The sequence below is a fragment of the Sesamum indicum genome, linkage group LG6 (genome assembly GCF_026168435.1).
Source record: "Sesamum indicum cultivar Baizhima isolate 11 linkage group LG6, ASM2616843v1, whole genome shotgun sequence".
NCBI classification, from domain to species: domain Eukaryota; kingdom Viridiplantae; phylum Streptophyta; class Magnoliopsida; order Lamiales; family Pedaliaceae; genus Sesamum; species Sesamum indicum.
In genome coordinates, this window is record NC_142662.1 from 5,975,305 (window position 1) to 6,001,203 (window position 25,899).

The window sequence follows — 25,899 nt, forward strand, 5'->3', positions numbered from 1 at the left end:
AGTATATTTGTAATTTTTTACAATAACGAAGGAATATTCATAATTATATCAAATTTCAGGAAAAATCATTGTAGACCCTGCTTTTATATATAGTGATAGCTATGCAAATTATCATGATTTTGTGGTGATTTCACCTTTTTTTTTTTAGCTAAAATATTCCTAATCATGTGGACTTATTACATTTTCAGCTAAAAAAAGGTTTGATATGGGATAAAGATAGCAAAATTAAGCTAAAAACGGAAATTGAAGGCACCAAAAATGGAAGAAAAGATTTTAAGACAGTTTTGCAGGACTGACTAAACATGCCCACGCTCAGTGCTTTAGTCAACACTAATGAAGAAAAGAAAAGATGCGATTTTCACAAGATAAAATGAATGATTTGTTGAATTTTGGAAAGGATCCCTTTAAATATGTGATTGATGTAATTGGATAATTTGTTGACATTTTAAGAACCAATTATGTACTTAACCCCCTATATCTAGATTCGTAAGAGACGTTTATTATAAATAGAGGGGTATCTCAATTTGTAAACACAACTGTGAATTCAATAGGCGATTTTATTTTCATATTCTCTCTTTAGTTTTAACTTTGCCTAGAGTTAATGGAATTCCACTTTCTAGTATGTTCTTCCATTAACATGTCCGGCTAATTTTATTATTTTCTGGTTAAGGTTAAGGTGATTGCTTGATTCGTATATTGTTGTGAGATATAATCTGCACTTTTTACGCTTGTTAAATAAGTATTCACGTTATTCTATATGCCTTTATTACAGACATCTGATTTATGAATAATGTGGCTATTGTTTATTATCAAGAAGATTTGTTTAGCTAATTGAACTTTACAAATCCATATAATTATTTGTTTAGTTTAATACTCAGTAGCAATGTAGCATAATTAATTATGTCAAAGTAGTTAGTTATGTTATGGGGAATGCATGATCTAATTTAAACGAATTATCCTCATAGAAATTTGTTAATTAGAATCAGGCAATTCTAATTCTTAATGTTGTTAATGGATTAAATTTTGTGCACGTTTTCAAGATTGTCCATCGATTAGGGATCTAGTCAATGGTCGTACCTTAGCTGACGAAAAGGTAAGGTCGTTAGGTCGTACGAATGACCATAACTGATTTATTTGTTTGAACAAGTGCTATATTTGCATCGATAATTAACCCACTGAATCAAGTATGAACATAACTTAATCGAAAAAGTCCTCTCTCATATCTTCACCTCCTAATTTTAATTACTTTCCAGTTTATTTTAGTTTTTCTTTAATTATTCCCCTGTACCATCAAACCCCCCCGATTATTTTTTTTTCTCTTAAAAAAATCGACTTAACACCAATCTATGTGGAATCGACTCTACTCCCACTTCTGCAAAATGTTGCAGGAATTATTTTTTGTGGTCTCTCGACACCCATCATATAGTATAGATATAAATATAGATATAGATAAGTCATGTTGAACTATACGATAGAACTAAATAGTTGACACTAATAATTAACTTACGGTTGCAGCGTTCACAGGCGAGAAATCGGCGTCTTGTAGAGGAAACTGAGCTGCATGGGAATGCATGGGAGAAACTGAGCTGTGGGATTGGCAGAAGAGACATTTTCTCTAGGCCTGTCGATGCACCTGGAAATAGCTAAAGAGAAGTTGTAAAGACAGATTTCCGATACATGGACCATCAACATGACTCTATATATATACTAGATGGATTAAATAGTCTTGCCACTTAACTCATTTGGCGTTTAATCTTTTAGAGCAATATTTTAGTCCTATAAATTTTTTATTTTGCAATTTCAATCTTTTCACACATTTTCACTAAGCAAGAAGGGCAGACTCCAATCAAAAAAGAATTAAAGTTACAAAAATTAAAATGATATAAGATTAGAATACTACACTAAAAAATTATATGCCAAAAAAACTGGCAGACATGGATCGATAGGAGCAAAATAATTTTAAAATATCACATCAGAGACGAATGTGTTTTTCAATGAAAAGGTGAACTCCAATAAAAAAAAAAAGAATAAAATTATGTAAATTAAAAAATACAAAATCAAAGTATTAGTCTAAAAAATTTAAAGACCAAAACACTAAACAACTTGAATTACTAGACAAAAAATACATTTAAACCTATATCTAGCTACCGGCAAGATTGATGTAGTTAACAAAATGCTTATGTAACAATTACGTAAATTTGGGGCAAACCCGGCGGAGCTGTTCTCCACGGTGCCTTCGGTTAGTTAATTATTAACTACTACCCGCTACCGCTAGGTTCCGTACACTGGAAAAAATAAATTAATTTTTACATTATAAACACGTACGACCTAAAAAACTTGATAAGTATGGCTTACATTAAATAAAAATTACTTTTGATTATAATATTAATTACTATAATTAAAAATTATAGTAAATAATTATTAAATAAAATTAATGTAAAAAATATTTGCAATAAATTTTTGCAATAAAAATATTTGCAATAAATTTTAGCCATCCTTGCAAAACCACAACCAACAATCATTATGTGGTCGTCGTCAATAACTATTTACTACGATTATTTATTAACTGTCATAATTAAATATTAGGATAAATTGCATCAACACCCCATGTATTTTGGTGAAATAACAGAAAATCCCCCTATATTAATTTTATAGGCGAAAAAACCTTTGTGTTGTTTAAAATACAGCAAAAAAGACCATCTCTCTAACTAATAGAGAATGTTTTGCATAACTGGGCTTCATTTTTTACTTTTTTAGGATTACTTTATATATGCAAATGTTCATTCCCCCCACCCCCCACACCCTTTTGCATGTTAATATATTTTAATAAATAATATATTATTGATTAGTATAAAGTATTTTTTAAGTCAAATATATTTTAATAAACTATATTTATTTATAAAGTATATTAATTAAATACCAAAATATATAAAAAGTATATAAAATTTTTAAAGGTTAAATTTTGAATTGAAAATCACCATACAGAAATAAATTAAATATACTAAAATTCATATTTTAAATTTCAAATTGATATATATATAAATATCAATTAATTATATAATTATATATTATTAATTAAATTAAATTATTATTTAATTTAAATATATCTAAATAAATTATATTTATTCATAAAATATATTAATTAAACATATAAGCATTTTTTATTTAACATAAATAATTATTAAATTAAAATGATCATTTAATAAATTTTTATTATTTTTAAAATTTAGAAAAATTATCATTTTTACTTATTTTTATAAAATTTAAAAAATCGCCTCATCCTCACGGCTTTCCCCTTGCCGCCGCCCCCCACACTTCTCGGCTCGTCGCCTTCCACCCAATTAATATTCAAAAATAGCCGTGCCAAACTAAATTTGACTATATGTTATTAAAAAATAGCCGTGCCAAACTAAATTTGACGACATATGTTATTGAAAAATAGTCGTGCCAAACTAAATTTGACTAATGGGTTAATTGATTTTTTGTGTTGCATAAGCTCAAATAGTACTGTTTATTTTTAAGGATAAATTACATCAGTCTCTCCGAAAATTTGGTATAAGTATGGATACTTTCTTGTTGTTTAAAAATTACTAATACTCTTCTCATTTTAACGGTCGTTTAATAATTATCCAATTCCGTTAGTCCTCGTTAGTTTTTCATTTTTTTTGTGGTGAACTGATCAAAATATCCTTGTGCAGTAAATATTATAATTTTAATTTTTTTTATTTTTTTATCGACTAACTATATTATTTTTTTATAATTTTTTAAAAAAGAATTCATTCACGCTGTCCGTTTTTTTTACACATTTTTTATTTAAAAAAAGAAAAAATATAATAAGGGCATGATTGACAATTTCATAACTCCATCCAAAAATTACATAATTTTATCAAACATCATACGAATATTCGTAATTTTTTAAACAATAAGAGGATAGTCGTAATTATCCCTAATCTCCATAAGGTTGTTGGAATTTACCCTATTTTAAATTAAAGTGTAAATAGGACATTCAGCGTAAACAGTACATCATTGGACGACAAAAGAAAAAATCACTATGTACGGGTTTGAGTTTTAGTTTGAACGAATCTCTTCAAGTAGATGTTTTGAGTTGCAAGAGACGGACATAGTCTATTTATTTATTTGAAAAATCTTATTCGAAGGAAATCAAGTGTAAACAGTACGTCACTGGACAACAAAAGAAAAAAAGCACCACATACGGATTTGAGTTTTAGCTTGAACGAATATCTTCAAATAGATGCTTTGAGTTGCACTGTGACGTCCGTAGAATTTTTCACATAATTGGGAGACTATTGGTAATTATTAAGAATTTAAATTTAATTAGTAAATAAATTATAAATTGAATTTGGAATGTAATGAAACTTGAATGTGTTAAATTGGAATTCGTTATAATATTTGGGGGCAAATTATATTAATTAAGAAATTTAGAAAGGACGTAATGGGTATTTTAAAAAAAGTTTAAATTAAATTAAAAAAAGGAAGAAAGAAAGAGAGAAGAAAAGAAAAAGAAGGAAAAATGAATTGGGGGAGGGGTGGGCCATCACCCACCCCCATGATAAACATATCTATATATATATATACACACACAAATCATAATTTTAATACAATTCTGCAATTTTCCTTTTCTTCTTCTGTTGACGCGCAGCGAGGTAAGAATTTGTATTTTAATTTTTATTAATTATATATAATTATTATTTAATTACTCTATTTATTAAATATTGTTATATTAAGCGATATACTATTTAATCGGAATATTTCACGATTTTGACTATTTAAATTAGTGTCGAATCAAATATCACATAAAAATGATATAGTTGGTTAATTAAAATATTAGATTTGTTAAATTTAATTATTATAGTTAATTTACACAATTCCATCGGAATGAAAACCAAATATGTAATTATATGTATTGTTGTTTAATTAAATTATATAGTAACGATAAATTGGTAGAAAATTCATAGAAATGTTTTGAAAATTATATTTTAGAAATATTATGTTATAAAGGAGGAAAAATGAGGTTTCAACGATAATATAATTTACGGATATTATTAAAACGATAGTTATAAATATATAAGGTGTTTGATTAAATGAATTCTTATGAATTAGTTGATAAATTAAATATATGTTTGAGAAGCTTAGAAAGTGTAGTTATCTAAAATAAAATGGAACAGGGGTTTGGACTTTAATGTAAATAGAATATTTAAAGATTGGTGGAAAATGTACGAACATTATATAATATTTAATTTAGAGTTTATGATGTTCTATATATATATTGATTATACGTATAATATTCCATTATAGGACGTGACGATAAAGTAGAGGGTTGAGCAGTCCCTCGTGAAATCGAAGCATTTTGGAATTTAAGGTAAGTATAGCTAATTGGATTTTATATATAATTATATGTGTAGCATTGCATATATTATATATATATTGATTTCTTAGATGTGATCATGAACTTGGATTTATATTTATATACGTGGATTTTATATATTGATTGTTTATATATTTAGTTGTGGACTATTTGTTAGATTACCTTAATATCGGTGGAATTTGCTACTATGTGTCATATGTGTTTGTAATGAATAGACGTGAGAGCGGTATGATTATGTGATCGTATAGTTGATTGTGGCATAAAATCAAATTGAGAAGTTACTACTGAGTAAGTAGTTATTATGGAGAATATAATGATGAAGTAGTGATATTGCATTGTAACTTGAAATAAAAGATGATGCTTATCTAGTTGGGAACACAGTCAATGGTTTATGATAATGTGATTGATGATGACGTGATTGATGATGTGATATGAAAAATATATGAGTTAAGTTAGGTACCATGGCACGTAGGGTACCGGGATATTTTGGGCAGCGGGGAATATCCTGTGCTGGTAGCTACACACTGGGGTGGTGTGGGGATAACATGTTTGTTGTGATGTTCTGTACTGATATTACTACACACTGGAGTAGAGAGTGTGGGGATATCATATACAACGGGTATTCTGCGTTGTATATGCTATGACATGAGATTATGATGGCCTGCGAAATCATTGACTGATGTACTCCAACTAGAGTAAGTAGGGCCCTTAGTTAATAAACGATAACGTCAAATATTATCCCGTGTGTTGTTTACAGTTGTGGGGTATGTATTACTGCTTATATATGATGTTGCTGTATGACGAATGACTATTAGTCGATGTGACTGCTTGTACGTGAATAGTTGCCTGTGTATATATATATATATACATATATAGACTAATTAGCCATACTTATTGAGTAGGCAGCTCATCTTTGCCACGTACTTTTCAGGGAATAGGTCACACTAACTAGCGACTTTGGACTTTGAGTTGTGTCGTCGTTCTTATTAGGTGGGTCAGCCGTGACATCTGAAACTGGAGTTTTGGCTATTTGGTTGTTAAATATTCTAGTCTTTTGTCGGGTGTGTTTAAAATTGTGGTACTACTTTCCTTGAGATTATGTATATGAGGACATCTAGAGAGGATAAATATAAACTTTTGGTGGTATCTATTATCTTTTGTGATATATATATACATATATATATAGTATTGATAAATTAGAGTTTATTTGAAAATGAATTACTTATAGAATGAGTTTTAATTAAGGAAAGGATGAAATAGTGATAATTAAATGTAGTGAGTAGGGGGTGCTACATGCACAAGTCGGACGTAGTCTATTTTATTTATTGGAAAAATCTTATTCGAAGGACATCAAGCGTAAAAGTACGTCACTGGACGACAAAAGAAAAAAGCACTACGCACGGGTTTGACTTTTAGCTTGAACGAATCTTTTCAAGTAGATGCTTTGAGTTGCACAAATCGGAAGTAGTCTATTTATTTATTGGCAAAATCTTATTCAAAAGACATCCAGTATAAACAGTACGTAACTGGATGTCAAAAGAAAGAAGCACTACGTATGGGTTTGAGTTTTAGCTTGAACGAATCTCTTCAAGTAGATGCTTTGAGTTGCACAAGTCGGACGTAGTCTATTTATTGGAAAAATCTTATTCGAAAGACATCCAGGGTAAATAGTAAGTAACTAGACAACAAAAGGAAAAAGAACTATGTACGGGTTTGAGTTTTAGCTTGAACGAATTTCTTCAAGTAGATGCTTTGTGTTGCACAAATCGGATGTAGTCTATCTATTTATTGGCAAAATCTTATTCGAATCAGATTTAGTAGTTTAGTCGAATCAAATTAATTATATAACAAGTGTGATATATTTGCATTTATGATTGATCACTTTTATCGAGATATACATCAATTACATAATAAGAGTATTATATTTGTCATATAATTGATTCAAGTGTTATCAAACACAATTTGAGTTAGCAGTTCCTTTTTATGATAAACAAATGACTAATTATTTTTTATTTACCTTAAACTAATTTATTTCCCTACAAGTAATGAATGCTTCAAGCGCTTTGGAAAGCAGCCTCAACAAGTTGTTATTATAATTAAAAATGAAAAATGTGATGAATACTAATTAACTACGACTGCATATAAATATGAAACAATCAAATACATATTAAGATAAAAGTAAACTGTAACTAGAATTTTAAATCAGTCCAAAAACTCTGATCAAAATCAAATCTGTTGCATGAAGTAAAATAACACGAAAGAAAATATGGTAAAAGGACGGAACTCCATTCTCTCCTGAAGAAACAGGAGAAAGAAAACAACATGTCGGAGTCCGTACCACGATGGTACATTTATTTATTTTCTCCACAACTTGAGCAGGTGCCTGATGATGCTGATGCCATTACGAAATTGTCCGAATTGACACATCTGTTCCTTGAAAAATTTAACTGCGAATCTTCATAAACTTGTTAGTAACGAAGAGGGCTTATGTGTCCAAGAATCAAATTTGCTAAATTTTCAGCAATCTCCATATATACTGCTTCACGCTCCCACTCCCTTCTTAGACTCCAGTGTTTGATCCGCAAGAGCAAAATGTCAGGAGGATATACACTCAGGGTTATTCCTCTGTCAAGCCACAGTATCCAGAGCTGCGAAAAAACCTCTGGTACGGACTGCATGAGTGTTTGTCTCTTTCAACATATTCTATTTCAAGATTACGTCTATATATATATATGTATGTATATGAAAATTTTAGTAAAAAAATCAATATTTTCGGACTAAATTTCAATATTTTTGTTGTTTGGGTGTCAATGTTTTTGGACTACATTTCAAAATCTGCCTTCCCGGATTCTGCATCAATTGGTTGCTAAATTTTTCCAGGACATGGATTCTTGGGCAGATCAGTCATCGTTGCCAAACGCAACCTCAATGTTTCAGCGGTAAGCCTCCCTGCCAACCTGTCTCGGCGTTTATGTACTACTCTCAGACTCAGAGCAAGAACCTGCTCCTCATTTGGATTGTAAGTTGCAGACCGATGGAAACTTCATGGAAAAAATTAGAGAGAGGTTAAACCATGGGAAGGTGGAGATATCACCGTCGGCATATGACACGGCGTGGGTGGCGATGGTGCCGGCCAGGGGATATTCCGGCGGTAAGCAGCCCTGTTTTCCGCAGTGTTTGGATTGGATAATGGAAAATCAGAATCCGGACGGGTCATGGGGTTTGCAGTATCCGGGGCATCCATTGCTGGTGAAGGATTCCCTTTCATGCACATTGGCGTGCGTGCTTGCTCTCCGCAAATGGAATGAAGGCCAGCAACTGGTCCAAAGGGGTAAACGGGATGCTCTTTCACTCTCTTACAAGAAAAACATAGTGAAATTTTCTTTACAGATTTTTTTCCGGATTACTATATTAAATGACCTGTTTGTCATATTGTTTCTAGGATTGGACTTCCTCAGGTCTAATGGTTGGGCTGCTAGTAGCAAAGATCAGTTTTCTCCCGTTGGATTCAGTGTTATCTTTCCTGCTATGATTAACTATGCTAAGGAACTAGATTTAACTCTGCCCTTAAGCTCAACTTTAGTTGATTCATTACTTCACCTTCGAGATTCAGAAATTAGGTTCGTTAATTTGTAGCTTTTTGCTCTTCCACATAATCTTCTTCTGTGCTAAGAAAACGTAACTTAGTTTTAATCCAAGTGTTTGCTGCAATGATCTTATCAGATTAAACCAAAACCTAGAATATGTTGCTGAAGGACTTGGAAATTCATGCCATTGGAAGGAGATATTGACACGTCAAACAAGTAACGGATCATTGTTTAATTCACCGGCTACTACTGCAGCTGCTTTGATTCACTGGCATGATGATAAATGCTTTCAATATTTGATCTCGGTTCTCAAAGTTTTTGACAGATGGGGTACTTCATGGAAATCTTATACCTGGTTCTGCAATTTTGATTACATGTACCTTCACTCATAAAGTTTATATTGATTGTTCTTTGTTAGTCCCCACTATGTATCCTATGGCTATATACACTCATCTCTGCGTGGTTGACACTCTGGAAAGGTGGGAGTAAGTAGGTATTTTGGACATGAGATTGGCTGTATTCTTGATGAAATGTACAGGTGAGTTTGAAACCGTGTATGTTTTACATTTGTAATGCGCTACTTGCTCATACAATCTGTTTCTGACTAACAGGTGTTGGCAGGGGAAAGAAGAAGAGATCTCGGGCCATGGCATTTAGACTTTTACGAACAAAAGGATACAATGTTTCTTCAGGTTTTTCATCCATTGAAAAATTTGAGACATTACAGATTTATGGATATACTTTGAGAAATCAAGTTAATTATTTTTTCTTTCTCGTCATGATTTAGATGAATTGGCATAATTTATTGACAGAGAACATTTCTTCAATATGGTTGGCATACAATACAGTGGTGTAACCACAGTTCTTAAGCTCTTCAGAGCCTCACAGATGAGGATATACAAAGAAGAAGCCATTCTTAAAAAATTTCATGCTTGGACTAGTGCTTTTCTGAAGCAGCAGCTGCTAGCGGAAGTATTCTGGACAAGCGATTGCATAAACAGGTGACGGATAAGAATTAATTAGCATACCGGAATAGGTAAGATTTATGATTGTGTCAGCTCTTCTGAGTAACTTGCATAACTTTACCTCTGGAAATTATAAGGTGGCATATGACTTGAAGAATTTTCATGGTACGCTAGATGGAGTTGGAAACAGACGAAGCATTGAACTATATGACGTTCAAAATGTTCAAATTCTGAAAGCAGCATATATGTAAACATACCAATTTATGATTGCAATATCTAGATAACGTTAGCGTCAATCATACATCGCTGTTGCAATGATCTTTACTCCATGTGGCTTTTTGTGTTTAGGTGCCCCACAATTCATAATGAAGATTTTATCCAATTCTCTGTGCAAGATTTCAGTATTTCCCAAGATCAATACCAAAAAGAACTTCAGCAAATTGCGAGGTATAATATCACCATGATAGATCATGAGCAAATGAAGTTTTATTACAGTAGGAAACTAACATATTTACCTGCCAATATAGAAAAGGTGGTACGCTGAATGCAGGTTGGATTAAATCAAGTAAGGAACGCATTACTAGTTTCTTATTTTCTGTCAGCTGCGGTTATTGTCGATCCTGGATTATCTACTGCTCGTATGCCCTTTGCTCAAGTTATTGTTCTTGTAACTTGCTTGGATGATTATTTGAATCTTTATGGATCTAGAGAAGAAGCTCTCCGTATTATCGAATTAGTACGCGAGTATGTTTTCCTTTTCTTCTTTCAGTTTACATTGATGATAAAACTATCTGAAGGGATGAACAGTACAAGAATTCCCACACAATATTCTCGGACTACATATATATAGCTGGAATATGCAGCCAGCAAAGACTAACCTCTCTGAAGAAGTTGAAACTCCAGAAGAGGATGCTATTTGGGAGATTAAAAAGATTGTGGAATTTAACAGGAGAAAACTGCTCCAGATGGTTTATCAAACAAATGGAAGCATTGTTCCCCGAGAGTGCAACGATGTCTTTTGGAAGACAAGCAAGATTGCTTACTATTTATACTCAAAGTCGGGATGAATTCACTTCTCCACAAGAAATGATGGAGGATATGAAATCATTGATTTATAAACCCCAGAACTTCCTGCTCTTGCAACCAGCTAGACCAGAGATATGTTAAAAGTTCTTGTAGAAGAGCATGTTGATTCAAGATTTTCAGCTTTCTCCAATGTAATTTACTTTACAAGAAAACCGAAAAACTATTAACCTTCTATGAGCTGCTGCCTGCTGGATTCAACTATAAGTGAGCACTGATCAGAATGAGATGAGAGAAATCCAAACAAAAAAAGACAGATTTGGTTTACAGAAGCACTGAATTCATACATGACACGACCAATCAACAAGATGATAATCAGGTGACAACAAAGACTTATGCTGCTACTTCAGTATCAATTCAGAGTTCACTTGTGTAACACTAATGTTGGATGTCATTAGATGCTTCAGTCTTCAAATATTTCACTCCACTGTCTCCTACACAATGGGCAAAGGATGCTCAATAATCAGGCTTGCTTCAGAAAAGGAACAAGGTTTAGTCTGCGTTGCATACCTTGTGCTTTCATTTCCATGATAAAATCAGAAAGCCTGATTTTGAATTGATACTCTCATACTAAACAAGGGCTTTGCCATGTATGTATATCAATTAAAAGACAACGGAGCTGATCTATCAGACGCCTGAGATATTTATTCTTTTCTGCAAGTTCCTAAAGTTTAAACAAAAATGGATATTAGTAAATGCTTATGGAAGATGAAAATCGCTTTAGTGCACATACTACAGAAAATAGAAGAATCATGATATGACAAATTAATAAGAACAGACGTCCTTGCTTGTCTCCATTGGGTCTTATGCCACTTTAATAGTACCTAGACCAACCTCCCATCCTCCCGTAAATTTCACAAGTAATAGTACTGATACCTTTCTTAAGGCAGAGGCCTGCTCTTCAAGCTTCTCTATCTCCGTTTGATCTGCTGGTGAGTTACTTGTTGGAACTGCTTCGTGTACTTTGCCCTATTTTACTTACAAAAATGATCATTTATAATAACTCAAGTAAAAATAGATTGATCCAAATTGAGTCTTGCATGCATGAACTACAAAAGGTTCTATCTTTTCTTCAACCATATAGAAGCAGTAAGAAAATAATGCCACAGTTGAGTCCATGAAGTGGAGTCTAAACCAGATGTCAGAGTTTTGCAGGAGAAATAAAGAAAAGAAATTTACTGACTTGAAATATTCCTTTGTCCTTACTGATCAAAATGCGAGGAAGATATCATAAACTCACACACCAAGAAAAATTTTGGTCAGGAATTTCCAAGTGTGGCAAAGTAAGATGCCGAATGCCTGCAAGCACTTTTCTGCAAGCATATAGCAATAAACAGCAGCTGCTGACAGAACCACTATTTTGGACAGATACGTGAGACTACTGGAGCTCTAGAGTATAAATCATAACATCAGAGAATTAGACAAGAAATCAATCTGTTTATCTCCAAGCATCACGAAATTGGCAATCAATCAGACATAACAGCAGTCAACATTTGATAAAACGAGGTTAGAGGTTTAGACTTCTGCAGCAGCATATGTAACAGACATATCAGATAAACCTCAATAATTGACACCAAAAGCAACAAGATGGAAATGATAGAATAAGGGTCCAAATCATTCTTGGCACACAGGGGAGACATTGAAAGGCAATGAGTCAAATGATAAGATTAACTCATTCTCTTTCTTCACATGAGATGCTTCGAATTCAAGCAAAGATCAATTATTGACCACCAGAGCAATCTGTTATGAGTTCCCACGACAAGTTTGGCATGAATGTTTGAAATGGTTCGATTACATGCTAAATTTCCCACATATATGTATAGCAGCTCCAACTTAAAATGCAGCGTGTTACTTAAACATAGTACTTCACTTTTTATTCAAGGAAAGGCCAACTCTTTGATTTATACTCTTGTTTAGATGAGTCTATATCCTTCCCACCAGCAGTCATCATTCAATTCCAAGAAAAAGAACCAAATAAAACACACTGAAGCCACAGAAGATAGAATTAGCGAAGCCCATAATTCCATATCAGACAACAACACACAGGACGTATAACAAACACGATATTACACGAAAGCAAGAACTTTCTGAGAATTAAGTGCGAAATATACCTTCTTAGCATTGGAGATCGTGATTAGCACAGACCTTAGAGCAGCAACAGAGGACTTGTACTGAAGTCTAGCCTCGTCGAGAGCCCCAGCGCCGATATCAAAGCTATTATGATGTTGAGGATGAGACTGCGAAGCAGCAGCCGACGCAGATGAAGACGCAGAAGAGGAGTCTGATAATACGTCGACATTAGAGTGGTGGCCTATGGTCATACTAGTGGACCCACCACCGGCATTACTCGTGGTTGCGGCGGTATTAGGAGGAGCGGAAGAGGCGGCCACGGTGGATGAGGTGGTGGACCAGAGGTTGGGATAGCAGAGCTCATCGTTCATGGCGGAAAGGATCAATAAAGCAGCCTGGATTGTTTCCTGCAGGTGCTTTTGACCATCAATGGCCAGTTCTTGTGTGGTTTTGGTGGTGTAATTACTGGACGTGGGTGAGGAACTCAGCGTTGCGGGCTTGTCTTCCATCACTGGTTCGTCCAGGAAACCGCTGGCCTGAGGAAATATTAGACCGTCGCCATTGTTACCTTTTTCGAAACAATAAGATCAAAACTGACTCTCCTGATTTTTCGCTACTTAGGCCCATCAATCATAGACTAACCCCTTCTTCTGCATGAATTAGACCCGCATTTTGCCACAGGATTTAATTTATTCTGCTTTTATAAATTTACTTCTATAATTTTTATTTTATTTTTTTACAAAAGTATATTTTAATTCCCCGTCTTTTATTTCCAATTGCAATTTGTTTTTTTGCACATAAATTTTAGAAATTATAAGCATTTTTAATTAAAAGTATTTACAGTTGGATAATTATTTAAATAATAACTTGACCAATAATATATATATAAACATAATTTTTGTAAATGTAATGAACTTCTTGCACTTTTCAAATAAAAAATAATTTGAATAAATAAGTGGGAGATAAAAAAAATTTAAATAAAAAATTACAATTATTTTAAATAAAAATGGTTTTGAGATTATTTATGTATATATATAGATAAAAGAGTGTGAGGATAACTTTATGAATCAAAAAAATTCAAAAGCTATATGCTATTTAAAAATAAAAAAATCTATGTCATCTCACTCGAGTAGGTCTATCTATATAATTATGTTTTAAACATTTACTTCGATTAGGCACTCTATTGTAAGGGGTTTTATGCCCCATTCTTCAAGATTTTAATTGCTATATTCATTTTCTTATTTATGTTATAATTTTAATAGATTTTTTATTCAAAAATTTCAAGAAGTTTATTAAATTCAGAATAATTTTAATTATGTGGCATTGCTTAGGTTATTATCTAAATAATTATCATATGGTAAAATTTTTCAATTACAACAGTTATATTTTTAAATTTTATGAGGGGTGTATCAAATTACAATTAAAAATAAAAATTGAGAGACTAAAGTAATTTTTTTTGTAAAAAAAAAAGAGTTACTATAAGAATAATATGAGAAAAATTACCCACCAAAGAGATAATTTACAATGAGTTAAAAAATAAAAAATATTTTAAAATTAAATCAAAAATTAAAAATTAAAATAAATTTTACTCCATTATAAGTAGGCTCATTCAGACATGGGTGCCATGATTTATACATTGATTTCACATGTTTGTGCGAACAATAACAAAAAGTCTGTCTTCTTGTTATTTCCCCGAATAAACAAAATAAACAAAGGGACACGTCTTCTTGTTTATTCAATTAAAAAGAAGAAAAAAGACCATCCTACTTTAATCAATTAAAATATCAAAATATCTGCAATTTGTTGTATCTGTATCTTATGACAACTATACCAAATTTGATATTTACAAATAACGTAGGTGCAACCACCTCTATTACTAATAAAAAAAGAATATAACTGGTTCTTATGTCCTAATCGTCAAAGTTTAAAGATTGCCACACTCACGGTGTTGAGTTCAAATTATTGCTAAGGTATGTAATGCAATTAAACGTATGTCTTGACTTGTGTATTGATTCACACATATAATTAGTTTTTGAATGTTGATAATAGCAAGTCAGCTATAGAGATTTTCACGGATCCACCTGGCACAATTCTCTCTTATGGGTCTATAAAGTGTCTCTTTTTTATTTGTTATAAACAAAAAAAAAATTAAAAAAATTATGATCAAGAATATGTTTTACTACAAACAAGGGAAACTCGGAAAGGGAAATGTGTACTGTAAAAAGGGACCTGTTCTTGCATCCTAAGTTATCTCTTTAGCCCTTTTCTTGGATTTAAATGTTAGGATCATAAATCATTATGGCTAATCTTTGATTTTCTTGAATAAACCAGTAATTAAATAATCTTGATTATTATATGGTAGTAGCATAAGATTACTTCATATTCCTATCCAAATTAGTGGAAAAGCTGATTAAATAAACCATTTAATTTCGTACCATTCAATAAAAGTCATCTAGCTAGCTGCTGCCTTGGAAGTTCCCCTCCTAGTTTATATAATTTTGACATTATTCTACACATGGTGGGGGATGGAGAAAAAAGAGAAAATCTTGAACTAACACCTTCTGACCAATGAGCATTTGGCCGAAACATAGTCATCAGACTCAAAAGTTCCTATTTTTCTCGGACAACTTGGAGGAACATCGGCTTTGAGCAAGATTGTTGAGACTTGAATTCAACAGTTTTCCACCAGAAACCAAGAACCTGCTTGAGATTGAGACCCGTTTTGATCTTGTATTGGTTTGAGAGAAATCAAGATCTACATCTGTCTTAAAGTTGACTTCTCTCTGTCCCTTCATAAATCTGGTCAGAAGCTGCAGATTTTTCAGCTGGGCGCTTATAGTTATTGGTTTCTTGGAAGGGTAAATGATGGGGGAGGAGGAGAGACTCCCAACTCATAGCGATGAAGTGCAAGAGAATGAGCAGCAGCCCAAGAACGGGATCCGGAGCTCTTGTTGTGCTCCAGTTTATTGGTTTAAAATGCTTGCAAAGGAATTGCATTGGAGCTTTGTATTTGGGGTAATAATCGTGTACGGTATGAGCCAAGGACTTGGGGGAGCTCTTGCAAGGGTTGGCACAGAGTATTACATGAAGGATGTGCAGAAAGTGCAGCCTTCTGAGGCTCAGGTTTACTCTGGAATCACTTCAATTCCTTGGATTGTGAAACCACTCTGGGGTCTTCTCACCGATGTTGTTCCGATTTCGGGGTATCAACGGAGACCTTATTTTGTTTTTGCTGGTAAAAATGTCTAATAGCTTTAGTTTAGTTGTATAATTGAGGTTTCATTGTGCTACTTTAGTTGTTCTTTATTGCCTTTAATAATCTTACACTTGTGCACTTAGGTATGTTTCTGGTACTAGGTTGCTTATTTATGGTAATTTGTAATTTAGGTAGTAAAGTTTAGTTAGTGATTGATGTAGTAAAACAGATTCCTCTTGATGCCATCTAAATTTCCTATCTTGTATGATCCTGTAATCCTTACTCATAATGTCTCTTAAAATGGGGAGAATGCTAATCAGAATGTTCTTTTGGACACTTTGTCAGCTGAAATTATGAACTTGGCAACCCATAAATTAACTTGGTAGAGCTGAAAATGTCCATCTTCATCTTATGTAATGATGTAAGTGATGTGCAGGTCATAGATTCAACTGAATTAACAACTAAAACAAACTGTTGAAAATTCTGAATTATTGCACATTTTTCAGTCAGCAATGCATCAAGCAACGGAAAGAAATAGAATTCTCTGTGCAGTCGTTAGGAAATACTACTGACGGAGATTTCTTGGAAAAACAAAGTATTAATCTTCCCTTTCATTGTCCTCCAGAAATTTTAGATTTTATCCCTCTGAAAGTGCCTTATAATTGACTGCCATTATACATGGTTTCTTTTGTAAATGATTGTTTCACAGTTGCACATTATAATGGTTGTGGAAATAACTCACGAGTATTCCATTTTGCTGTGGTAAATTTTATTTTCCAGGTTCCCTTGGAGTCATAGCTATGCTTTTCTTATCATTGCACAAGGAGCTACATATAGTATTAGCATTACTTGCATTGACAGCCGGGAGTGCCAGTGTTGCCATTGCAGATGTAACTGTTGATGCTTGTGTGGCACAGAAAAGCGGCAGTCATCCTTCCCTAGCAGCTGACATGCAAAGCTTATGCGCATTGAGCTCTTCAATAGGCGCGCTTGTGGGATTTTCTTTCAGCGGTATCTTTGTTCACTTAATAGGTCCCCAGGTTAGTTCTTTCCATTGTTTTCGATAAAATCCTCTTCATTTTAGAAATTACAAGCTTCTGAAAATGCAATTGTTTTACACTTTTTATACTTCTCTATGAATAAGGGGGTCTATGGCTTGTTGACAATACCAGCTGGGCTCGTCTTCATAGTTGGTATTTTGCTCAAGGAACCTCGGACATCCAGCTTTGCTTATGAACAGGTATCGCACCTTCCTATTGCATATTCCGGATTATAAGAACAAACTGAAATTCTAATTTCAGTTTCCGGTTTCAGATCAACCAGAGCTTTCTAAATGCCGGTAAAGCTATGTGGAAGACATTGAAATGCCCAGATGTGTGGAGGCCGTGTTTGTATATGTATTTGTCCTTTTCGTTGAGTCTAAACATCTCTGAGGGGATGTTCTACTGGGCCACAGATTCAGAGGCTGGTCCATCGTTTTCTAAGGTAAATCTGGTCTGAATTCTCAGCTGATCTTCGCATTACTTAGAACCAAGTGATCCATGATATTTCCATTACTTTGTAAGAACAACAAACTGTGTGATGAACTGCAAAACAAAGTAAAGAAGGGAATTAAGCCATTTTATTCCACTGTCGTGTTGGCTGTTAACTGTTGTCTATATGATTTGCTGTTGTTTGTTTAATCATTAACATGAAATCATTTGGATCAGGTTGTTAATCGATGATTGAGCCTTCTGGGAGAGGAATTGAAAATCATGTTCTGCCTTTACAAGTGTTCATGTTTGTGCATATTCAAAAATATTATGTTTCAGCTTTTTGATTATGCTTGACCTATAAATGCAGAAAAAATACGCAACTTCTTTTGTTGTGTCTGTGTGAGAAGTAAATTTATATAAACTTTGCTCCCTCGCCAATTTCTTCATTCGTACAATATTAGTGATGTATAAATATCAAAAGGGCTTATGGTAAGTTGCAAAATTTGTATCGGTTTGTGGACAAAACGTCATAATACCTTCTCGAGATGCTACGACTAATTGTCATAATCCATGTTGTTAATGCAGGAAATAATAGGTTATGTCATGGCAATTGGCTCCATCGGCTCTCTTCTTGGGGCGATATTATATCAATACGGCTTAAAGGACTACCCCTTCCGCGATCTACTCTTCTGGGCTCAGATACTATCATGTCTCTCTGGAATGCTCGATTTGGTGCTTGTGCTCCGCTGGAACTTAAACCTCATGATACCTGATTATTTCTTTGTGGTGATCGATGCAAGTGTGTCCCAAATGATCGGCCGGCTGAAATGGATGCCACTTCTTGTCCTAAGCTCAAAGCTCTGCCCACCTGGCATTGAAGGCACCTTCTTTGCCTTGCTCATGTCGATTGATAACGCAGGACTTCTCACTTCATCATGGTTAGGAGGCTTGTTACTTCATATTCTGAACGTTACAAGGACAGAATTTGGTAATTTCTGGCTCGCCATTTTGATACGGAACGTCCTGCGGATCAGCCCACTTTTTCTGCTATTTTTGGTTCCGAGAACAGATCCGAATGCTTCTATTCTTCCGGACGAAGTTTTGAATTCAAAGGAGGTTGCTGAAACTCGAGCTCCTGACAATGTGGAGCTCGTTGCGCTGGTCGAGAGCATGGACGGTAGATAGATTTGTTGTATATTTTCAACCTCATAAGAGTACTGAAGTTGGTGAAACCTAAGCTACAGATCTAAGAAGAGAATGATCATATCATGTTAGGCCATTTTATTCTTTCATTTGGTTATACATTTTGAAACACACACTTCAATTTTGTTGGACACCATTCAAATTTAAAGGAATATATATTGCTTATTCCCTTGAAATTGTTATTGTGTATTCACTAACTAATATATGGGTTTAATTATACTTTGACCTCACAAACAATGTCAAATTACATTTTTTCTCAATTTCTTTTTCTAAAATTACACCTTACACCCCTTTCAAAAATACGATATTTACATCTGACTTCATTCTTTTAGGATTTGAGCGAAAAATATTGATATCGATAAAACCAAATTGCATAAAATTTTAATTTGATCCGTCATTAACATTCTCATTTTGTACTTATAGTATCGTCGCACGCGGTTCTTACAAGCATATAAAAAGAATATTGGTGTGATATGATAAGAATAAAAAAATTTGTAAAAAGAACAAATTATAATAAATGTGAAAAAGTAAGTTGCGAGAGTTGTGCAATAGGCGACAGTTAAGAGAAAAAAATAAAATTATAAAATTATTAAAAAAATATTAAAATTACTAATTTGACCAAATTTTATTAAAGGGAATAAATGAAATAAAGAGTAAATTTGGGTATTCAAAATTTTCTTTTATAATAGTATAAATAAGGTAAAAAATATAGTGATGTTTATCTACTCTATTTGTATATATTATATTTATCGTTTTTATAAGTAAAAATACTTTAAAAAATATTTATTCCCATGAAGCCATGCTCAACCCTCCTTTTATTTTCCATTGATTGGACTTGAATAAAGATTTTATAAGAATATTTTTAGATAAAAGTAATAATTATATTATTATATCAAAATTTTAAAATATCTATTGATACATTAATATAATGAAATGATATTTTATACGCATCATAGGTCTCAACCTTAATTATTGGGATATTTGTTTTAGTTCTTTTAATTAAATTAATTAATTTTCCCCAAAGGAATAGGTAGTAGTCTATACCCACACAAGGGTGTTTGACAAAGTTAGCCTTATTCGGGAGTAGGGTTTCTCTCCTGACCAATCGCTCCCCCATTGACATTCTTCTCCTTTATGCCCCAAACCAAACAGCAGGTAAACAATGTACCTCCATTCCACGATCCATCTCTTTGAATTTTACTATTTTTTTATTTGTTTATATATTCCCTCTGTCAAAATTATGCTTTTATGTGCTCATCTTTCATTTTATTACTGGTTTTCAAGAACTTAAATTTTAACAGTTCTACTTTAAAGTCAATGAGGGGAAAGAAAATCTTGAAACCCTTTTGAGTTTTGATACTTTTTAGCGTGAATTCATGTGGAAGTACCTTGGTTCTTTTCTGAATAATGGCAATGAATGAGCAATCTCGGAACCCAGCTCGGTTTTTGTGTGCATTCGTGCATTAGCCTTCAATCGTGGTGAAAAGATTTGATTTTTTTAGGACATTTCCCTATGATTTATTATTGGGGTTAAGACATTAGTGAACTCTAGTGGAATTTTGGCATGAACATGCAGAAGGAATTAGATGGTACTGCAATTATCCCTTTTTCTTTAGGAATTGAGATTTGAAGTACGTTGGTAATTTGGGTACTACTAACGTCGGTATTTTTAAAAGATGAAAGAGTGCATGTATCTACTGTTGTGGATACGGGCTGTATAACGTGGAATTGTTGCCATGGAAAAGGTCTCTGCATCGTATGTCTTCAGAATCATATTCCATCAGTCGGAGAAAAAATGTTTTGGATCAAGTTTGATGACACAGATTCTCAAGAAAAGGAAATATTGTTTGGAAAATTTCTGTGCTGAACTCAGGAATGATGTTGTCCGGCTTGCACATCATAGAATTTGGTCCTTTAAACGTTTTTGAGGTTTCCCTGAGAAGCCAAAGAGCACCTCTGACTGTTGCAAGAGTTATGCAATTCACCATTCCTTTTGGTTTCAGTTCATTCTGGAACCTTTTAAACTGTAGCAGCATAAATATGGACAGAGATAAATGTGGTATCTCGTACATACACAACGGTTTCATTGTTTCAATTTTATGATTAACACTCGCTGTCTTCATTATCTTATGTGTGAATTTGAAATTATAGTTCGAATCTGGATGGCAAAATATCATATGTTAACTAATGAATGAGAAATTATACTTGCAAATGCACTCTAGTTAAATATCATGCCATTTTGTTTCTCATCCCCCCTGGCAGATAAATTAATGGATACGGTAACAGGTTCCTCTTGGCTCATTCCACTAATAGGATAATTCTTTTGATTGTGTTGTTTGTTGTAGTGTTAATTGATCTAATTAGTTTTTCTGCCTCATTTGTTGTTTCGCTTCATTGAATCACATTTCCTTTCTATGGATATACGGTTCACATAATTTTTGGTCTGCAGATTAAAAATGAGTGGGCAAAACCTTTCAAGCAATCATTGTTCCAGAACATACTGGACACCGACAATGGAGCGGTATTTTGTGGATCTCATGTTAGAGCATATTCATAGAGGGAATCGAATTGGGCATACATTTAACAAGCAAGCCTGGACAGATATGCTGGCTGTCTTTAATGCCAAGTTTGGATCTCAATACGACAAAGATGTACTGAAAGGCCGTTATACAAATTTGTGGAAACTATTTAACGATGTTAAAAATCTCCTTGGCCAGAAGGGTTTTTCTTGGGATGAAACTCGGCAAATGGTGGTGGCTGATGACTATGTATGGGAGGCATATATTAAGGTGAGTTACTTTGCAGTGTCTACCTTATGTTGATCTCCAATACTGTTCCTGATCTTTTCTTGCATGCAGATTAATCCAGAAGCAAGACCTTACAGAACCAAATCAGTGCTCAATTTTGATGATTTGTGCTTGATATATGGGTATACTGTTGCTGATGGAAGATACAGCCGTTCGAGCCATGATGTAGATTTTGAGGATGAGAACCCAGGGGCTCATTTGGGTTTGTCTATTTTCATCTTGCACAACTTGATTAAAGTCACAATAGCAAGCACTGTTTATTACTTTAAAATCATTGATATGGCTTAGTTGGTTTTAAACTAATATATCAACTTTATTGGTTAGGAAGAGCTTAAGAAATTTAGAGCTTTGTGTTGTCTCAATAGAGGGTGCTCTTATGGCCATATGATATGATAAGATTTTTGTTCTCATTGAGGTCCAGTGATGATTCATCTAGCTTTTAAAGAAGCAGAGCTGTTAGCTAATCTATCTCACTGCTCAGCCTAGGGAATGATGATAGAAGTTATTATTGTCATTAGCTTATGGCTAATGAAGTTTCTTCATAAACAAAATGTGATTGCTTATTGAATAGCTAAGAGTAAACTTTGTCTTGACAGGTGAACGTAATAGTAATTTAGCCTCTTCAACTAGTTCGAGAACGGATTGGACGCCAGACATGGACCAGTACTTTATTGAGTTGATGCTGAAACAGCAAGAAAGAGGCAACAAGCTTGACAGTACTTTCACAAAACAAGCCTGGACGGAAATGCTCGCATTGTTTAATGCCAAATTCAGCTCTGAATATAATAAAAGAGTTCTGAGACACAGATACAAAAAATTGTGGAAATATTATTGTGATTTAATGACATTGGTCAAACAAAAAGGTTTTGTCTGGGATGAGAAACAGGAAATGGTGGTTGCTCATAACAATGTTTGGGATGCTTATATGAAGGTATACCAGTTCTACTCAAAATGCAGTTATTTGTTTCTATTTGTTGTTCAAGGAATTTACATGATGAATGTAGGCACACCCTCATGCTCGATCATATAGAGCCAAAGTCTTTCCGGGCTATAACAATCTGGCACTGATATTTGGGGAAATGACCAGTAAGGAAAGCCAGATTGATTGCCATCAAGACAAAGACATTAAAAGTGAAGCTGTAGTTGCAAAAGCCGGTTTGTTCAATTTTCTCTACTTGAAATCATGAAAAAAAGTGACAGTTGTTTATCAGTACATCATAGTTTTTGGTTAGAATTATTATACGTCATGGTGCTGTAATGTCCAGTGATTTAAGACCTCCAGATTCTGAGCGATAGAAAAATCATGAGAAAATATATTGGAAGCTAAATTCACATGCCAGTAGGTCAACATTTCAACCATACTAATGTTATATGCAAGTAATGACACTAATGTCACAGCGAGTTGGTTTTTCTAGGGAACCATCTGGAAGTTCTAGGCTTGCATCTGATAATTATACTGGAGAAAAACTTAGCATACAATGCTTAGGTGATGATTCAAGAAATAACTTCGAATTTCTGCTGATGTCTGAACTGGATTTGATTTTTGTTGTTATTATATGTTTGCTGAACTCTGTTTTACCTTCTTATTACTGATCTCTATCTACGATCTATAAATTTGCAGGCAGCGAACGTTCTAGAACATATTGGACTCCACCAATGGACCGGTTTTTTATTGATTTGATGCTCGATCAAGTGCATGGAGGAAATCGAATTGGACCGTCATTTATCACCCAAGCCTGGAATGACATGGTTGAGTCATTTAATGCAAACTTTAATTCTCATCATGATAGGGAAGTTCTGAAGAATAGATACAAGCATTTCAGGAAGCAATACAATGATGTTAGGATCCTTCTACAGCATAAAGGTTTTTCATGGGATGAAGGCCGAGAGATGTTAACAGCTGAAGATCATGTTTGGGATGCTTATATTAAGGTTACTTCTACTTTTACCGGGTTTTTGTCAATATTCTTTTGTTTTCTTTTAGTCACATACAATATTTGCAGGCACATCCAGATGCCCGATCATACAGAGTTAAAACTGTGCCCTGTTATCACAAATTATGCGTCATATATGGACAAGATAAGTTTGATGGATCGTACAGCTGTTTGGTTGGCAGCACAGATCCAGCTGTTGGAACTTTTTGTATGAAAATAGGTACATGTTCATTTCAGATTCACAAGTTCAAAATTTGTTTGAACTCATAGTTAAGGTGGAGAAAAAAATTGTGTATGTCATACTATGCCACGAGGCCTGTGACATGTAGTTTGTGCCATGTTGGTCCTGATTCAACCAAGGTGTTGTATTTTCTAAAGGATTTAGCAAAAAAGAGAATTCATGTCAACTTTTAGACAGCTCCAAACTGCTCTAGTAACAGAATGAAATATCTTTCAGTGTTTTTGTAGGACAAGTAAATCAAGGAAACAAGAGGATATGTGAATTTCGTCAAAACCTCTGTTTCATCACCGGATCCATCCATTAAAGCATTTTTATCAGTTTCAGCGTGAAAAGGATCTTTCATCTCTACATATTTTTTCACCCTCCAATAGGTAACGGCAAGCGAGAAGAATCCCATGCTGGTGCAGATCCCATAACAGATTGGTCGTATCCTATGGAACAATATTTTGTTGATCTTATGTTGGAGCAGGTACTCCATGGTAATAAGATCGATAATGAGTTTGGTGAGCAAGCTTGGGCTCACATGACGCTTTCATTTAAAGAAAAATTCGGCTTGCAGTATGAGCAGCATATTCTAGAAAATCGTTATTTGAGCTTGATGAAACAGTATATTGAGATCAGCAACCTCCTAAATGAAGAAGGATTCTTGTGGGATGAAGCTTCGCATACGATTGTAGGTGACAGTGATACATGGGAATCATATGCTAAGGTATGCGTTATTTGTTTAAATGAAATATCATATCCATAACCGAAATTGCTTTCGATCAATCACATGGGAATGACATGACAGGAAGATTGTATGTTTGCATTGTTTAAACTCTGCTCGTCTTGCTAATAATGTCCTTTTTGTCACAAGGACTTAGAAAATGTTTTCTGCAGGAGCATCCAGAGGCAGTTTCATATAAAGATAAAGTCGTCAGATATTACAGCGAGTTATGTGCTATTTTTGGACCAGCTGACTTAGTTGATGTAAAAGCAAGCTCTGAAATGGTTATGGAACTTGATCAACATCCTGTAGATATGAAAGTTGACAAATACTCTGGAGATCTTCCAGTTACGTTGCTGGAAACGGAGATATACGATCAAGTGAGAAAGCGCACAGCATCAACATCTTTGGAATCTTGTAACAAGGCACAAAAAACTGGCAAGAAAAAGGCTCAAGGGACCTATACCAACGTCACGAGCATGGCAACAGAGTTGGTCAATAAGGAAGCAGGGAATAAGTATTTTGCAATAGAGAGTGCCATTGATGCACTCCAAGCCATATCTGATATAGATGACGAGCCTTTATTGGAAGGTTGTGATCTATTGGAGGATGAGAGGAAGGCAAAGACATTTTTGGCATTGGATGCTACTCTCAGGAAGAAGTGGTTGCTCAGAAAGCTTGGACGCTCTTGAGTTTCAATCTTGGCCTTCTGCATTTCTGAACTTTGCTGAAGCCGCAGACTAACTTTGTAGAACAGAATTATGCATGCATGGAAAGTTTTGTCCTCTCTATTAGCAGTTTCTGCATTTCTGAACTTTACTGAAGCCGCAGACTAACTTTGTAGAGCAGAATTATGCATGCATGGAAAGTTTTGTCCTCTTTATTAGCAGTTTCTGCTGATCTGAGGTTTTTGCATATTAACTATGTTTCGTAGCAGGTAGCTGCATAACTTGCTATGCATGTAAGAAGTTACTCACTGCAGTTGTACGTGAACTTATTGTTCAAAAAGTGGTTAATATTCAGATTTGGTATCTCATTTTTCACCTACCAAAACAACAAATTTTTACTTTTCACAAACATTTCCAGGCAGTGGTTTGTTTACCACATTACTTGCTGCAAATCTTCTACGTTGTCAAGTGTATAAAGATGAATACAGGCAGCCAAAGGCCAAGGACATTCTAAACCAGACTGTTTCCAACTTGGCCAATTTACCTTATTACTTGTTTTAACTGGTAAAAGACGGCAG

The 25,899-nt window shown here is 34.0% G+C and overlaps 3 protein-coding genes and 1 pseudogene across 6 annotated transcripts; 3 read left to right on the plus strand and 1 right to left on the minus strand.

Moving 5' to 3' along the window:
- The first annotated feature begins 6,382 nt into the window (after window positions 1-6,382).
- Window positions 6,383-11,528, plus strand: LOC148787665 (nezukol synthase KSL3-like; annotated as a pseudogene). Its single transcript, XR_016066030.1, has 11 exons — window positions 6,383-8,051; window positions 8,267-8,325; window positions 8,417-8,717; window positions 8,829-9,006; window positions 9,110-9,303; window positions 9,392-9,511; window positions 9,585-9,665; window positions 9,761-9,974; window positions 10,076-10,185; window positions 10,287-10,385; window positions 10,471-11,528. The product of XR_016066030.1 is annotated as a nezukol synthase KSL3-like (transcript).
- Window positions 11,529-11,546: 18 nt separating this feature from the next.
- Window positions 11,547-13,788, minus strand: LOC110012131 (mediator of RNA polymerase II transcription subunit 30). Its single transcript, XM_020694560.2, has 3 exons — window positions 13,133-13,788; window positions 11,898-11,990; window positions 11,547-11,685 (listed from the first exon to the last, which is right to left on the minus strand). Exons 1-3 carry the CDS (start codon window positions 13,598-13,600, stop codon window positions 11,587-11,589), a joined length of 660 nt encoding a protein of 219 aa, XP_020550219.1. The 5' UTR covers window positions 13,601-13,788; the 3' UTR covers window positions 11,547-11,586.
- Window positions 13,789-15,563: 1,775 nt separating this feature from the next.
- Window positions 15,564-19,141, plus strand: LOC105164877 (putative folate-biopterin transporter 2). The gene is made up of 5 exons (XM_011083686.3): window positions 15,564-16,326; window positions 17,068-17,327; window positions 17,432-17,527; window positions 17,602-17,772; window positions 18,348-19,141. The coding sequence occupies exons 1-5, from the start codon at window positions 15,954-15,956 to the stop codon at window positions 18,945-18,947; spliced, it is 1,500 nt and encodes a 499-aa protein (XP_011081988.1). The 5' UTR covers window positions 15,564-15,953; the 3' UTR covers window positions 18,948-19,141.
- Window positions 19,142-20,008: 867 nt separating this feature from the next.
- Window positions 20,009-25,689, plus strand: LOC105164875 (Myb/SANT-like DNA-binding domain protein). 3 transcript variants are annotated; one of them, XM_011083684.3, is made up of 9 exons: window positions 20,009-20,120; window positions 21,415-21,754; window positions 21,824-21,974; window positions 22,369-22,703; window positions 22,777-22,927; window positions 23,394-23,704; window positions 23,776-23,926; window positions 24,319-24,656; window positions 24,827-25,689. In XM_011083684.3, the coding sequence occupies exons 2-9, from the start codon at window positions 21,422-21,424 to the stop codon at window positions 25,343-25,345; spliced, it is 2,289 nt and encodes a 762-aa protein (XP_011081986.1). In that variant the 5' UTR covers window positions 20,009-20,120; window positions 21,415-21,421; the 3' UTR covers window positions 25,346-25,689. The 3 variants fall into 3 exon arrangements, with proteins under 3 accessions (XP_011081986.1, XP_011081987.1, XP_020550728.1); XM_011083685.3 differs by lacking the exon at window positions 20,009-20,120 and adding an exon at window positions 20,129-21,024; XM_020695069.2 differs by lacking the exon at window positions 20,009-20,120 and having other exon boundaries at window positions 20,129-21,754; window positions 24,804-25,056.
- The last annotated feature ends 210 nt before the right edge of the window (window positions 25,690-25,899 follow it).

Coding starts and splice junctions, on each gene's coding strand:
- LOC110012131 (XM_020694560.2), bottom strand. CDS start 13,600: ATGGAAGACAAGCCCGCAACGCTGAGTTCCTCACCCACGTCCAGTAAT. Junction 11,991..13,132: donor CGATCTCCAATGCTAAGAAG/GTATATTTCGCA, acceptor TAAGTAAAATAG/GGCAAAGTACACGAAGCAGT. Junction 11,686..11,897: donor AGGCCTCTGCCTTAAGAAAG/GTATCAGTACTA, acceptor TTTAAACTTTAG/GAACTTGCAGAAAAGAATAA.
- LOC105164877 (XM_011083686.3), top strand. CDS start 15,954: ATGATGGGGGAGGAGGAGAGACTCCCAACTCATAGCGATGAAGTGCAA. Junction 17,528..17,601: donor CCAGCTTTGCTTATGAACAG/GTATCGCACCTT, acceptor TTCCGGTTTCAG/ATCAACCAGAGCTTTCTAAA. Junction 17,773..18,347: donor CTGGTCCATCGTTTTCTAAG/GTAAATCTGGTC, acceptor TTGTTAATGCAG/GAAATAATAGGTTATGTCAT.
- LOC105164875 (XM_011083684.3), top strand. CDS start 21,422: ATGAGTGGGCAAAACCTTTCAAGCAATCATTGTTCCAGAACATACTGG. Junction 22,704..22,776: donor TTTGGGATGCTTATATGAAG/GTATACCAGTTC, acceptor TGATGAATGTAG/GCACACCCTCATGCTCGATC. Junction 23,705..23,775: donor TTTGGGATGCTTATATTAAG/GTTACTTCTACT, acceptor CAATATTTGCAG/GCACATCCAGATGCCCGATC.